The sequence below is a fragment of the Lactuca sativa genome, chromosome 9 (assembly GCF_002870075.4).
Source record: "Lactuca sativa cultivar Salinas chromosome 9, Lsat_Salinas_v11, whole genome shotgun sequence".
In the NCBI taxonomy this organism is placed as follows: Eukaryota; Viridiplantae; Streptophyta; class Magnoliopsida; order Asterales; family Asteraceae; genus Lactuca; species Lactuca sativa.
The window spans coordinates 184,212,158-184,227,439 of record NC_056631.2 but is presented as its reverse complement, the minus strand read 5'-3'; the positions used below and the strand labels follow the sequence as shown (position 1 = coordinate 184,227,439).

At 42.5% G+C, this 15,282-nt stretch overlaps 1 protein-coding gene across 1 annotated transcript; it reads left to right on the top strand.

Moving 5' to 3' along the window:
* Window positions 1-12,411: 12,411 nt before the first annotated feature.
* Window positions 12,412-14,268, top strand: LOC111905065 (gibberellin 2-beta-dioxygenase 1). The gene is made up of 3 exons (XM_023900748.3): window positions 12,412-12,967; window positions 13,059-13,413; window positions 13,757-14,268. The coding sequence occupies exons 1-3, from the start codon at window positions 12,555-12,557 to the stop codon at window positions 14,015-14,017; spliced, it is 1,029 nt and encodes a 342-aa protein (XP_023756516.1). The 5' UTR covers window positions 12,412-12,554; the 3' UTR covers window positions 14,018-14,268.
* The last annotated feature ends 1,014 nt before the right edge of the window (window positions 14,269-15,282 follow it).

Here is a 15,282-nt window from a genome sequence, read left to right as displayed (position 1 = left end):
TCTAAAGGACGCGCGTATCTGATAGGATCAGAGTTGACAGCGGCTTTGGAAAGCTACGATTGCAGATCAGGATCTGAAGTCATACGCAGAATAGTTATTAGACTTATCCAAGTGGGAGACTGTTGGATTAGTGTCTAAGTCCATAACTATTTTGGTATGTACTTGACCCGATGGTGCATGGTCCTTTTGGGTTGCCTTCACCAAAGCAACTTGATAGGATGAATTATGGAGAGAAATGATTAAATATGATTTATTAATATATTATGAGAATAATATATTAAAGGAGAAATCATATTGTTTAATTAATATTAGTCAAGAATTAATAAGAATTACGTTTGTGACTAAAAGAGATTAATTAAACTTAAGGGACTGGAATTGTAATTATAAGATAATTGCAATTGGGCCATGGATTGCCTTATATTATAAGGTTGGACGAATTCTATGGGGAAACCCATTAGAAATCGTCCAAGGCCTTTAAGGAAAGGATTCAATGGGTTGCTTAGGGCTTAAGCATCCAAAATAGGGTTTCCTTGTTAGATAACCCTAATAGCCTCACTATATAGAGAGCCCTTATGCCCCAAAAACATGGACAAGATCCTTAGGGTTTCCACACGTTTTTGAGAGCCTCCTTCTCTTCTCTTCTTCATCCTCTTGCTCTTGGTGTTTGTGAACCATTAGAGGAGTGATATTTGTGACTCTAAGCTTTCTAAAGTCAATACAAGAAGGATTTGAGATTGTTATTGCTACATAACAATCAAGGTATGATCTAAACCCTTAATTTATATGTTATATTGATTATCATATCCTAGATCTAGGGTTTATGGTCTTGGATTAATTGAATGTACAATAGAGAAACCTAGATCCAAGCATTATGGTTTGTATGAGCACATAGGATGTTCTTATAGCCAAAACCCATCATAAGGACCCTCAAACTATTCATGCTTTTACAAACTTATCCACATCACAATTTATTGCATTGTTTCGTTCTTCAGATCGACCTCTATTCTTTTACCGAATTGGCCTTATTGTCTGCTTGTCATTGATATTATGTTCGATCACCTACCTTGGTATTCCCACTGTATTCGTTGGCTGCAAAGCAACACGTCCATGTATACTCTCAAAAAGTGGACCATGCTTTCTTGAAGTGTACTCGGTAATACAAAATCCTTGTCCCGGTTAGGTGTCATTGATCGTAATCTGTTTTGGCTCGGTCCATTGATTTTGTTGCTTGTTTAGCTCTGGAGTGCTCGTTTCCACTATTAAGGTTAATGCTGGTATTATTGGTGGTTCGATGTATATGGTTCCGTATCCTACTTATGTTTAGAATCTGACCATGTCATGTATAGTGGATGTAGTTGCTTCAAACCATTTCATATCGCTTCTACCGAAAATTACTTTATACCACAATGGGGATTGTATGATGGTAAAGTATATCATTTTTGTGTTACTTGCATGTTTTCTGGTGTTCATGTAAAGTTAGCTATAGTGATATTATCGCTAGTGATCATACCGAATGTCCTGCGAAGGTTGTTAAATGTGATTCAGGTTCTTTCATTTCCTTTCTCATGACTTCTGGTAGTTTGGAAAAGCAGTGCTTGTACATGATTTATGTCGAGCAACCACTATCACAACATATTTGGTGGATGAATACGCTTTGGATGCATCCACATATTAGGATCAGTACGTCTCCAATTATTAGTCATTGTTTGGTTTGTTGTGTAACACCGTAAAAATTTAAACAATTTTTCGCATTTTGAAAATCATATAATTTCATTCACATCCACGTTTTAAAACATTGTCTCATCATTATCTTAATACAAAACCCCAAGATCAATATATAAGCTCCAGTGTGCGTGTGTACGAGTCGTGTGGCGCCTTCCCACGATCATCGTTGGTACCTGAAACACCACACATAACACTGTAAGCATATTTTCTTAGTGAGTTCCCCAAAATACCACATAAACACATATCAGCCACTCGAGGCTGTAACTCTATTGACCCTTTGGTCATATACCTTTGTGGGACCCTCTGGGTACCATAACTCTGTGGACCTACTAGTCCTAACTCTATAAACTCTGAATCATGCATATCTCATATCATAATAAATCACAACACATAATAATATGAAAATACACTAACATATAACTCTAAAATACTCTGTTACATAACTCTGTTACCACACTAGGTAAAGTATAGTGAGAAGACTCACCTCAGATGTCTCCGTAAATCTCTGACTCGGTAGAAATATTATCTAGCCTCCACCTAATCACATAAAGTAAATATTCTCATAAATATAACTCTCGGGACTATACTCAACCCTCTCTAGGCACCCTCAGTAGGCAAAAGACCATTTTGCCCCTCTTTTAGCTCAAAGGCCACATTGTTGACCCAACCATAAAAGTCAAAAAAAAGTCAATGGTCAAACTTTGACCTGACTCGTCAAGTGCACTTGGGCGACTCGGCGATTCTACACGTGTCCACTAACTCTTTTAGTCCCGCTTGGAACGTCGAGTTCCTCCCCTTACTCGACAAGTCACACCTGGCATGAATCACGGGGCCACCCCGACTCAACTCGCCGAGTCTCAAGAACAACTCGGCGAGTTCCGCCTTGGACTCCAGTCCCCTAATCCCCCTCTGACTCACTGAGTTATTTCCCCAACTCGGCAAGTCTACTCACTGAGTGATTTACGGGAAACCCTAACCCTACCCGCCGAGTCTGATCTTTGGACTCGGTGAATTCATGCCATGCACAAACTCCATAGACCTCCTGAGGTCAGATCTGTTCCTTTAATCCATAGATCTGACCTTCCCAAGCATGCTAATCACCTAAAGTTCAGACCTTGACACACATATAACATCTAGATGGTCTCACTTGGTGATTTAGCCCCAAAAACAACATCCTAAGTTCATGGCTCCCAAAATAGCTCATAAAGCTCCAAGGGTTAAGGTCTCTGGATCTCTTTGAGTTCAGATCCAAATCAGAAACTCGAGAGGGGACCAATTGCTCCACATATCCATCCTCTAAAGGGGTTAGAAAACCCTAACTCTAAGAATCAACACCAAATCTGAAGAAGGTCCGAACAAATACCTCAAGATGAAGTCTCTGAACTCTGAAATCACTAGAATCGCACCTCCTTTAGCCTCCTCTTGCCTTGGTCACCTCCTTCTTGCTATTACACCAATAAAATGATCAAGAATGGCCTCTCCTTCCTCACAAACGCTCTAGGTCTCTTAGGGTTTCTCTCTGGGGTTTGGTAGCCGTAAATGACGGCCCTAAGGGCCTTTAAATAGGTCCCAAACCCACGAAATTAGGGTTTCAGTAAACTGCATGGACTCGTCGAGTCCACTCATGAACTCGTCGAGTCCAGCTGTGAACCTGGATACGAATACATGACCATACTCGGCGAATCTGAACACCAACTCGCCAAGTCTCCTCCCAACCTCCAAAATAAAGGAATAATTAATATACCTGGGAATCCGGGTGTTACAGTTATCCCCTACTAGAATTAGACTTCGCCCTCGAAGTCTAACTCTGCAAACAACTCTGGATGCTGCTCCCGCATCTCATGCTCCGGCTCCCAAGTCAACTCTTACCCTTTCCAATGTTGCCACTAGACCTGCACCAGAGGCACCTCCTTGTTCCTCAAAACCGTGATCTTCCGATCCCTAATCGCCACCGGTCTCTCAATATAGTTCAGGCTCGCATCCACATGAATATCATATAATGGAACCACTACCGACTCGTCGGCTATACACTTTCTCAGCTGCGGCATGTGGAAAGTGTCATGAATCTGACCCAACTCGGCAGGTAACTCCAAATGGTAGGCTACCTTGCCTACTCTGGCGATCACTCTGAAAGGACCAATATATCGGGGCCCCAACTTGCCCCTCTTCCTGAATCGAATCACTCCTTTCCAAGGAGTGACCTTCAGGAGCATGAAGTCGCCGACCTGAAACTCGAGCTTGGACCGACACCTGTCCGCATAACTCTTCTGACGACTCTGAGCGGTCAACAACCTCTGTCTGACCAGCTGAATCTGCTCTGTCGTCTGGAGCACGATCTCGGTACTACCCATCACACACTGTCCTACCTCTCCCCAGTACAACAGCTCGAAGCGTGGCATACCAATGCTCGAATGATGGTTGTGTTTGTAGGAAAACTTTGCCAAGGGCAAGTACGTATCCCAACTTCCGCCAAAGTCCAACACACATGCTCGGATCATGTCCTCGAGTGTCTGAATCGTCCGCTCACTCTGCCCGTCAGTCTGTGGGTGGTATGCGGTACTAAAATGCAGTCTCGTACCCAATTCCTCATGAAACTTCTTCCAGAATCGGGAAGTGAAACGTACATCTCGATCTGAGACAATCGAGGTCGGAACTACATGCCGCGATACCACCTCTCTCACATACATCTCTGCCAACCTCTCCGCGGAAGAACTTTCACTGATAGAAAGGAAATGAGCGGTCTTCGTCAACCTGTCCACAATCACCCAAATTGCATCAACACCTCTCGCAGTCCTTGGCAATTTGGTGATGAAGTCCATGGTAATCTGTTCCCATTTCCACTCGGGAATCTCTAGCGGCTGCAGCTTACCATTTGGACGCTGGTGCTCGGCCTTAACCCTGCGACAGGTCAAGCATCTCTCTACAAACCATGCAGCATCCCTCTTCATACAAGGCCACCAATACTCCATCTTCAGGTCCAAATACATCTTAGTGGCCCCGAGATGGATCGAGGACTACGATCTATGAGCCTCTTCCATCAAAATGGAACACGTCCCGCCCACAAACGATACCCATATCCTACCCTGGAATGTCATAAGCCCCCGGCCATCGATAACGAACTCTGATACTAGCCCGACAACTCGCTCTTTCTTCTAGCTTTCTGGCCTCATGGCCTCAGCCTGGGCCCCACGAATAGTGTCCAACACTGGAGTCATCACTGTCAATCTCAAACAAACATCTCGCATCGGGGCGCCCTCCGCCCTTCGGCTCAGTGCATCGGCTACAACATTAGCCTTGCCCGGGTGGTACACGATCTCACAATCGTAATCCTTCACCACATCCAACCATCTCCTTCGACGCATATTCAGTTTGGGTTGATCCATTAGATACTTCAGGCTCTTGTGGTCCGTGTATATGGTACACCGAACCCCATACAGATAGTGACGCCAGATATTGAGGGTGATCACCACCGCCCCCAACTCCAGATCGTGGGTGGGATACCTCGTCTCATGAGGCTTCAGCTGCCTCGATGCATATGCTATCACCTGACCCGTCTGCATAAGCACCGCTCCCAGCCCAGATATTGACGCGTCACAATACACTACGAAGTCCTCCATCCCCTCCGGAAGGGCTAACACCGGAGCTTCGCATAATCTCTGGCGAAGTGTCTCAAAAGAGGACTACTGCTCTGGACCCCAGGAAAAAGTAACACCCTTCCGGGTCAACATGGTGAGTGGTATAGCGATTTTGGAGAAATCCCTGATAAATCTCTGATAATAACCAGCCAACCCTAGGAAACTCCTGATCTCGGTAGGTGACCTCGGCCCCTCCCAACTCATCATTGCCTCAATCTTGGCCGGGTCGACCAATATCCCTTTCTGGTTAACAAGGTGCCCTAGGAACTAGACCTCTCGCAACCAAAAATCACACTTGGAGAATTTGACAAAAAGCCTCTCTGATCTCAGGACTCCGAGGATCTCCCTCAAATGCTCTTCATGCTGCTCTCTGGATCTCGAATACACCAATATGTCGTCGATGAACACTATCACCGAGCGATCCAACATCGGCCTGCACACTCTGTTCATGAGATCCATGAACACCGCCGGTGCACTGGTGAGTCCGAAAGGCATCACCATGAACTCGTAATGTCCATAACGAGTCCTGAATGCTGTCTTTTGGATGTCCTCGTCTCGCACCCTCACCTGGTGATATCCAGACCTCAAATCGATCTTGGAGAACCAAGATGCTCCCTGCAACTGATCGAACAGATCGTCGATAATCTGCAATGGGTAACGGTTCTTGACCGTTAGCTTGTTCAACTCCCGGTAATCAATGCACATCCGGTGTGAATCATCCTTCTTCTTGACATAAAGGATGGGCGCTCCCCACGGTGAGCTGCTCGGCTGAATAAACCCTTTCCCCAGCAGCTCCTGAAGCTACAAGGACAACTCCTGCATCTTTGGAGGCGCGAGGCAATAAGGCGCCTTGGCGATAGGCGCAGCCCCGGAACCAAATCGATACTGAACTCTACCTGCCTCTCTGGAGGCACACCCAACAACTCTTCTGGAAATACATCTGGAAACTAAAGCACTATCGGAACCTCATCAACTGACCTCCGGCTCTCTGAATCAACCCTCGCATCCATCACATATGCTACAAATCCCCTACAACCCTGCTGTAGATTCTGTCTCGCTCTGGCGGCCGAACAAAATGCTGATCCTGAACGTGTACCCTCGCCATACACCGTAAGAAGTCCCCCATTAGGGTCTTGTATGGTCACCAGCTATCTCTCGCAGTCGATAACCGCTCCTACATTACTCAACCAGTCAATGCCCACGATGACACAGACATCCCCTATCGCAATAGGAACCAAATCAATCAGAAACTCGACGCCGAAAATCTCGAGTACACATCCTTGGATCACTTCGGCGGCATAAACCATCCTCTTGCCAGCTATGGAAACTCTCAGAGTTCGACTCAACGCCTCTCGGCTAATACTGATGTGCTGACTAAAAGCCAAAGATACAAAAGACCGACTCGCACCCGAGTCAAATAACACCAAGGCAGGTACATGATTCACAAGAAAAGTACCTACACATAACACGGAATAAACACATTATCCCAACATTGAAATAAATACAATAAAGGATATATACCAGCCACGACGTCCAGCGCAGCGCGGACCTCCTCTGCAGTCAACTGAAAGGCTCTCCCTTGCGCCTTCGGTACCTCGGCCTTCACTGGCCGGCTCTCAGCAGCTCTGATAGCAGCAGGGGCAGATCCCTGAGGTGCTCCCTGGGCTGTCCCTCGCAACTGTGGACACTCTGCCTTGCGGTGTCCGGTCTGGTTGTAGTGGAAACATACTGCAAACCCCTTGGGGCAATCCTTGGCCATATGCCCCTCCTTTCCACATTTGTAGCAAGATCCCGCTCTGCACACCCCATCGTGGCTCTTTCCGCACTTATCACAAGTGCGGCCCTTTGACTCCCAGATCTCGAATCAGCGGGCTTGGCCTGCTTGGCTGCCGGATGAGACTGCGCCGGTCGCCGATCCCGCCCCTGAGACTCAGCCTCCTCCCTAGCCTGAGTCTCCAGCTCTATCTCCCTCTTCCGAGCATTTGCCTGAAGCTCAACAAATGTCCGGTACGTTGAGTTTTCCACGAACTCCCGTATATCACTCCTCAAAATGCTCAGATATCGGCTCATATATGCCTGCCCGGAGGACACATGCTCCGGGCAGAACATCGCCCGCTCATGGAACATCCTCGTAATCACTGTGACAAACTCAGTACCCTGCTTGAGGGTCAAAAATTCCTGGGCCAAACACTCCCTCTCCACCTAGGGAACGTACTCGTCTCGAAACATAGCAGTGAACCTCTCCCAGGTCACTGCAGCAAGCTCAGCAGGCGTATAGTGCGCCGTCACAAACTTCCACCAGTCTTTCGCTCCCAAGCGAAGCTAGTTCAGCGCGAACTAGACTCTTAAATGCTCAGGAGATGAGCAAGTAAAGAAACACCCCTCAATGTCTGAAATCCACCTCATCGCTGCAATCGGGTCCTGGGTCCCATCAAACTCCGGTGGTTTTGTGTTGCTGAACTCCAGGAACAGCAACGCATCACCACCCTGCGGTCTAGCCGTAGCTATAACTGTAGTGGCCGCAGCAACAGCAGCATCAGAAAGAGCAGCGTATCTCTCATCAAATGTCTCTATCTGGGTGGTCTTGATAGACCCGAACATCTATGGGATCTCAGTGCGGATGGCAGCAGCCACCTCATCATGAATCATCTGGCGGAGCTCCTCGTCACTCACACCCCCTCCACTAGTCCCTGGTCTGTGGCGCGTTCCCACAATGATACCTCTCTGGAATAAAACACAAGATATCAAAGACTCGCTCGAGCGTGCACACACTCGATACCCCCAATCCTACTTGGTTCCTGGTACCCTAAGGATTCTTACTTGGTTGCGCACTGACCCGGTGCCTTCGGTAGTACGGGCCCAATACTACCGACCACACCGACTCGGCACCCATTCTAAGTCCTCCTCCCAGAGTCCCAAATTTCAAAGCACTCTACTCTCTTAAATCATGTGCTACTCACAAACAGATATCTCATAAGCACCTTGCTACTATTTAAACACTCTCAAACATTTCTAGTCGCAAAAGCCCCTAGACTAAGGCATCATATTGATGGGTTTTAGCCATAAGAACTTTCCTATGTGCGCATGCAAAACCCTAATGCTTGGATCTAGGCTTTCTACTAAACATGATTTTGAATCCAAGACTTCTAATGACTAATTAGGTTAAATAACAACATTGAAACAGATCTAGAATCATACCTTTGAGTTCCTTGTTGATCTTGAGGTCTTGGAGCTTCTAGAGTCACAAGTGTCACTCCTCTAATGGCTTACAAACACCAATAGCAATAAGAATGATTTAGGAGAGAGGAGAGGGAAGGAATTCGACCAGAGTTCTCTTGCTTTTTCAAAAGTATCGAATTCCCTATGTCATGGGGTCTATTTATACTTGTAGACTCCTTAAGGGTTACAACCTAAACCCTAATTGGATAATCTTCTCTTAAGGCTATCCAAATCCATTCCATAGATAACCCTAATGGACGATTTTAGCTATCCTAAAGCCTCTAGAATCCGTCCATATCTTATCCAAATGGATTTACAGTCTAAAGCTTAACTATCAAACAATTGACAGTTTATACCCCTTTATTTAATTAATCTCTTTAAGTCACCAAATTAATTCTAATTAATTCTATGACTTATATTAATCAAATAACAAATATATTATTCATTATATTATTCTCATAATATATTAATAATATTTACTCTCTCTTAATAAATCATCCTATCAAGTTGCTATGGTGAAGGCAACCCAAAAGGACCATGCACAACCGGATCAAATACTTGCCTAATATAGTTACAGCCTTAGACACTATTCCAACACATATATCAGGCCACTCTAGTCCTAATAAGAATACCTAGTGTACTCTAGCATGCATATCATAATTCATCATATAGCATAACATAACATATCTGATAGCACTTATTGTAAGGGTATTTTGGGAAATCACCGTCCGGGCGCTGGCTGATCGTACACACGGCTCTGCTTTGTTTGTCTCAAAACTCTTTTTACTCTTTTCAAAAATTTTACTTTATTATTAAAATTTTCCTCAAATCCTCAGTTTGAGTTCAGATACGCCCGAAGATGCATCCGAATCCCTCAAACCAAGGCTCTGATACCAACTTGTAACACCGTAAAAATTTAAACAATTTTTCGCATTTTAAAAATCATATAATTTCATTCACATCCATGTTTTAAAACATTGTATCATCATTATCTTAATACAAAACCCTAAGATCAATATATAAGCTCCAATGTGCGTGTGTACGAGTCATGTCGGCGCCTTCCCGCGATCATCGTTGGTACCTAAAACACCACACATAACACTGTAAGCATATTTGCTTAGTGAGTTCCCCAAAATACCACATAAACACATATCAGCCACTCGAGGATGTAACTCTATTGACCTTCTGGTCGTATACCTCTGTGGGACCCTCTGGGTACCACAACTCTGTGGACCCACTAGTCCTAACTCTGTAAACTTTGAATCATGCATATCTCATATCACAATAAATCACAACACATAATAACATGCAAATACACTGACGTATAACTCTAAAATACTCTGTTACATAACTTTGTTACCACACTAGGTAAAGTATAGTGAGAAGACTCACCTCAAATGTCCCAGTAAATCTCTGACTCGGTAGAAATATGAACTAGCCTCCGCCTAATCAAATAAAGTAAATATTCTCATAAATATAACTCTCGGGACTAGACTCAACCCTCTCTAGGCACCCTCAGTAGGCAAAAGACCATTTTGCCCCTCTTTTAGCTCAAAGGCCACATTGTTAACCCAACCCTAAAAGTCAACAAAATTCAACGGTCACACTTTGACCCGACTCGTCGAGTGCACTTGGGCGACTCGGCTAGTCTACACATGTCCACTAACTCTTTTAGTCCCGCTTGGCACGTCGAGTTCCTCCTCTTACTCGACGAGTCACACCTGGCGTGAATCACGGGGCCACCCCCACTCAACTCGCCGAGTCTCAAGAACAACTCGGCGAGTTTCGCCTTGGACTCCAGTCTCCTAATCCCCCTCTGACTCACTAAGTTATTTCCCCAACTCGGCAAGTCTACTCACTGAGTGATTTACGGAAAACCCTAACCCTACCCGTCGAGTCTCATCTTTGGACTCGGCAAGTTCATGCCATGCAGAAACTCCATAGACCTCCTGAGGTCAGATCTGTTCCTTTAATCCATAGATCTGACCTTCCCAAGCATGCTAATCACGTAAAGTTCAGACCTTGACACACATATAACATCTAGATGGTCTCACTTGGTGATTTAGTCCCAAAAACAACATACAAAGTTCATGGCTCCCAAAATAGCTCATAAAGCTCCAAGGGTTAAGGTCTCTGGACCTCTTTGAGTCCAGATCCAAAGCATAAACTCGAGAGGGGACCAATTGCTCCACATATCCATCCTCTAAAGGTGTTAGAAAACCCTAACTCTAAGAATCAACACCAAATCTGAAGAAGGTCCGAACAAATACCTCAAGATGAAGTCTCTGAACTCTGAAATCACCAGAATCGCACCTCGCACCTCCTTCAGCCTCCTCTTGCCTTGGTCACCTCCTTCTTGCTATTACACCAACAAAATGATCAAGAATGGCCTCTCCTTCCTCACAAACGCTCTAGGTCTCTTAGGGTTTCTCTCTGGGGTTTGGTAGCCGCAAATGACGTCCCTAAGGGCCTTTAAATAGGTCCCAAACCCAGGAAATTAGAGTTTCATTAAACAGCATGGACTCGCCGAGTCCACTCATGAACTCGTCGAGTTCAACTTTGAACTCGGATACGAATCCGCGACCATACTCGACGAGTCTGAACACCAACTCGCCGGGTCCCTCCCAACCTCCAAAATAAAGGAATAATTAATATACCTGGGAATCCGGGTGTTACATGTTGCTTGGTGAATAGTTCATTTAATGTTATTTTGTTATTTCCTATACGAGTTATTTTTATTGTGTTATTGTTCTCGTGTTCCATTGTTTTATATTGTCCTGCTCCCCATTAATAGTTTCGGAATCTAAATTTTCAGCATCAACTCTATTTGCATTGTTGTGTTGTTAAGGAGTGGTGTTTGATATGTGATTTTTGGTAGGTAGGTCATTCTATTATGTTGTGTATTTCTCCTAAAGTTTACTTGGTGATTTTGTGGTTGCATTGCTTAGTGTGATGATACAGATGGTGCAAATGATGTTGCGTTGCTTCTCAAACGTCTTGTAATGTTTGGGAAAATTTCTCCTCCAAGTTTCATGCGAGAAGTCACGCTGCAAAATAGATTGAGACTAGGTCAGGAAGCAATATCGAGGTGTTTCCCTAATATGGCTATCCGATTCGTGAGTTAGATTGCTGGTATGTGTGTTGCTTAATTAGAAAGAAAAGCCTAACATATTTTCTTTATCCGAACTTGCTTTTTATGGACTTCATAGAAAAAGTTGGATCAACCTCTTACCCGGTTCCTTGCATAACCCGGGTAAGAACAGTTGTTTGCTTCGCACTTTCTTATTTTCTTTATTGTGAATATATGTACGTTACCCTTTTTTTGGGATATGTTGGTTCTGAGGTTTGAGGTTTGGTTTGAGGTTTGTCTAGCATATATTGCTATCAACCCATGGTTAGTGGTTGCGTTTGTTAAGAATAATCTTGGTCGTTGCGTTGCAGTGTACCCGAGTCGGTATTTACTCGTTTGGCCGATTCGGGTATATCATTACTAACCAAGGAATAAAAAAACTTACGAAAACAAAGTAATTTTCTATTTATTTCATAAATAAGTGTCATTTTTTAAAACAAGATAACATTCCACATACCGCACAAAGTATTCATTCTTTACACTTTATACCCAAAAATCGAAAATGAGCATAAATGTTATAAAATTGGACATTTTTTATTATTTGACCGCATTTAAAATCTCTCTCTCTCTCTCTCTCTCTCTCTCTCTCTCTCTCTCTCTCTCTCTCTCTCTCTCTCTCTCTCTCTCTCTCTCTCTCTCTCTCTCTCTCTCTCTCTCTCTCTCTCTCTCTCTCTCTCTCTCTCTCTCTCTCTCTCTACAAATAGCAAAGCAAGAACCAACTTCTGTGTTCGTATCCCTCGTTTTTTTTCCTTCAAACACATCAACAAAACTCCCATTATTAAATTGAAGAACTACCCCAAATCGTTTCTATAAGCCGTAGATTTTCTGCTTTTCAAGCTTAAACAATGGTGGCCATTTCCAAACCCCCACTCGAACAGCTCTTCGTCAAGCCCTGCAAACCAAACAACAACAACTCCCCAAGTTTTCCAACTATTCCCCTGATTGACCTCTCCAAATCTGAATCAAAACAGCTCCTCGTTAAAGCCTGTCAAGATTTTGGATTCTTCAAGGTTGTCAATCATGGCGTTCCAATGAAACTTATCAGTAAACTTGAATCAGAAGCCGTTAAGTTCTTCTCCTCTCCTCTTTCTGTCAAACAAAAAGCTGGTCCACCCAATCCCTTCGGATATGGGAACAAACTTCTTGGCCAAAACGGTGATTTTGGTTGGGTTGAATATCTTCTTCTCAACGCCAAACTCGATTCCGATAACAAAAATCCAACCCTCTCCTTTTTTGAAGAACACCCAGAAAAATTCCAGTAAGAATCCATTAAAAACGTGTAATCTTCGAGCTCATTTTTTCTCTATCTCTATATGTTCTGAAATCTTGGTTTTGATTTGTTTCTGTAGAAGTCTTGTGAATGATTACGTGACAGCAGTGAAGAAGATGGCTTGTGATATTCTTGAATTATTAGCAGATGAATTGAAACTCCAGCAACGAAATGTATTTAGCAAACTGTTAATGGATGAAGAAAGCGACTCTGTTTTCAGGTTGAATTACTATCCGCCATGCCCAGAGCTTCAAGAACACGAACCGAAAGGAAGGAAACTGATTGGATTCGGAGAACACACAGACCCACAAATCATTTCGGTTTTGCGATCCAACAACACTTCGGGTCTGGAAATATCATTGAGAGATGGGAGTTGGATGTCTGTTCCTCCTGATTCAAACTCCTTCTTCATAAATGTTGGAGATTCGTTACAGGTACACATATAGCGACCTCTGTAAAAGTTCACGATTTGTCGGTCAATCTTGCATGGCATATGATTTGAAGTCGTAATCAATCGTTTTCCAAGTACAATAAAGACCTTTCTAGTTTTATTTATTGTACGTTTTAAGTTAAAAAATCTGATTAAAAAATCTTACAAGTCTCTTAGGAAACCTCCATCCATCATGTCAATTTACCATATGAAAAACCATAATAGAATACGTGTAGCCATGTAGGTATGATAAAGATAGCGTATTATCTTTTTTTTTTTTTGATAATTATTATTATTATTATTATCTACATCTGTTTATTTTATGGGTTTATAAATGATTGATGTAGGTAATGACAAATGGAAGATTCAAGAGTGTGAAGCATAGAGTGGTGGCAAATAGCGTGAAAAGTAGGATGTCAATGATTTATTTTGGAGGACCACCTTTGAGTGAGAAGATAGCACCATTGCCTTCACTTATGGAAAGAGAAGAAGCCAGCTTGTACAAAGAATTCACTTGGTTTGAATATAAAAAATCAGCTTTTAATTCAAGATTGTCTGACAATAGACTTGGACGTTTTGAAAAAAAAAATCTTGTAGTCTTGAGTTAAAGATAACATAATCGATATTTTGAACCATTGTTAGTGTTATAGTAGTCCACAGATGAAAAAAAATCCTGGACAAAAAAGTCCGGATCTACATCTTTAGAGTGAGGAAGTTACTGTTTTACCCTTGCTTATGTTTAGCACACATGGAAATATTTTGATATGTTATCAATAGCCAAAAGGGGTATAATATTGTTATTTTCTTGAACATAGTTGACATGAAAAGAAGGAATATGTTACTTTTTATTTCATTTTCATATCTACTTGCCCTTTTGTGGAATTTCCCTCTTATACTTGAAGAGCTAATTGTAAACACATTTCATTTGTCAATAAAATATCTTTGTTAAAGGTTAAGACATTTGTATTTATGTATATATTTTTTTTGTAATGATATTGCATAGTTTGAAAGACTTTGCATCTCCCGCTGGCTTGATCGCCCATGAAAACATCTACCGAATGATTTATATTAAAATGCAACTAGTCAGTTGGTGAAAAGATATAAAACAAAATGATGGGTTCATGTGACAACTTTTTCTTGGTCGATATTATGAGTTTTCTATATTATCAGGAATACATAGTGCAACCACCCACGTGCGCGTAGATCAGTATAACGGAAACACGGGTTTAGTTGCAATAAAAACATATAGTCGCTTGGTTTCAAAGTGGATATTGTATTGATTATAAGTCATGAGGAACGTTACGAGTCAAATCTTGTGACATTTATAGAATTGTATATAAAGATGTCACAAAAATAAGTTTGTCATATGAAAATGTCGCTTATTTGCCTAACTAATTTCTATAATTGTTACAAATCATTCTAAGTCTTGAATGGAACGAAAGTGTAGATTTAGCGGTGTGGGTTATTCATTAAAAGAAACTAAATTTCTAGTTTGATTTTCAAAATATGTAATCTCTTATAGTTTCACAAATCCAATATGAAGTAATAGTAACACAAGAGAAAGACCATGTATGATATGCAAAGATTGCAACATCCATCTCACAAGATGTCGTTAATTGAACGGTCATTTATGGCACATGGCTAAATAAATACATTTCTTTATTTAGAACAACAATAACACTAATTATATGTGTTATCCCTTAATCTCTTTCTAAATGAAACTCTAATGATCAGGGATTAAGATTTAAAGAAAAACGAATTATTGATAAACTAACCTCAACGACCATGACTCCATGAGAGGAAGAGGCCCACAAAAATAAAGTACAAAAACAAATTCATTGAACCGTGCAAACAAAGGTCTTTGAAAACCGAA

What these genes read in the sequence shown, in the direction of transcription:
- LOC111905065 (XM_023900748.3), top strand. Translation starts at nt 12,555, where the DNA reads ATGGTGGCCATTTCCAAACCCCCACTCGAACAGCTCTTCGTCAAGCCC. An exon ending in GAACACCCAGAAAAATTCCA is followed by an intron (nt 12,968 to 13,058) that starts GTAAGAATCCAT and finishes TTGTTTCTGTAG; the next exon opens with AAGTCTTGTGAATGATTACG. An exon ending in ATGTTGGAGATTCGTTACAG is followed by an intron (nt 13,414 to 13,756) that starts GTACACATATAG and finishes TGATTGATGTAG; the next exon opens with GTAATGACAAATGGAAGATT.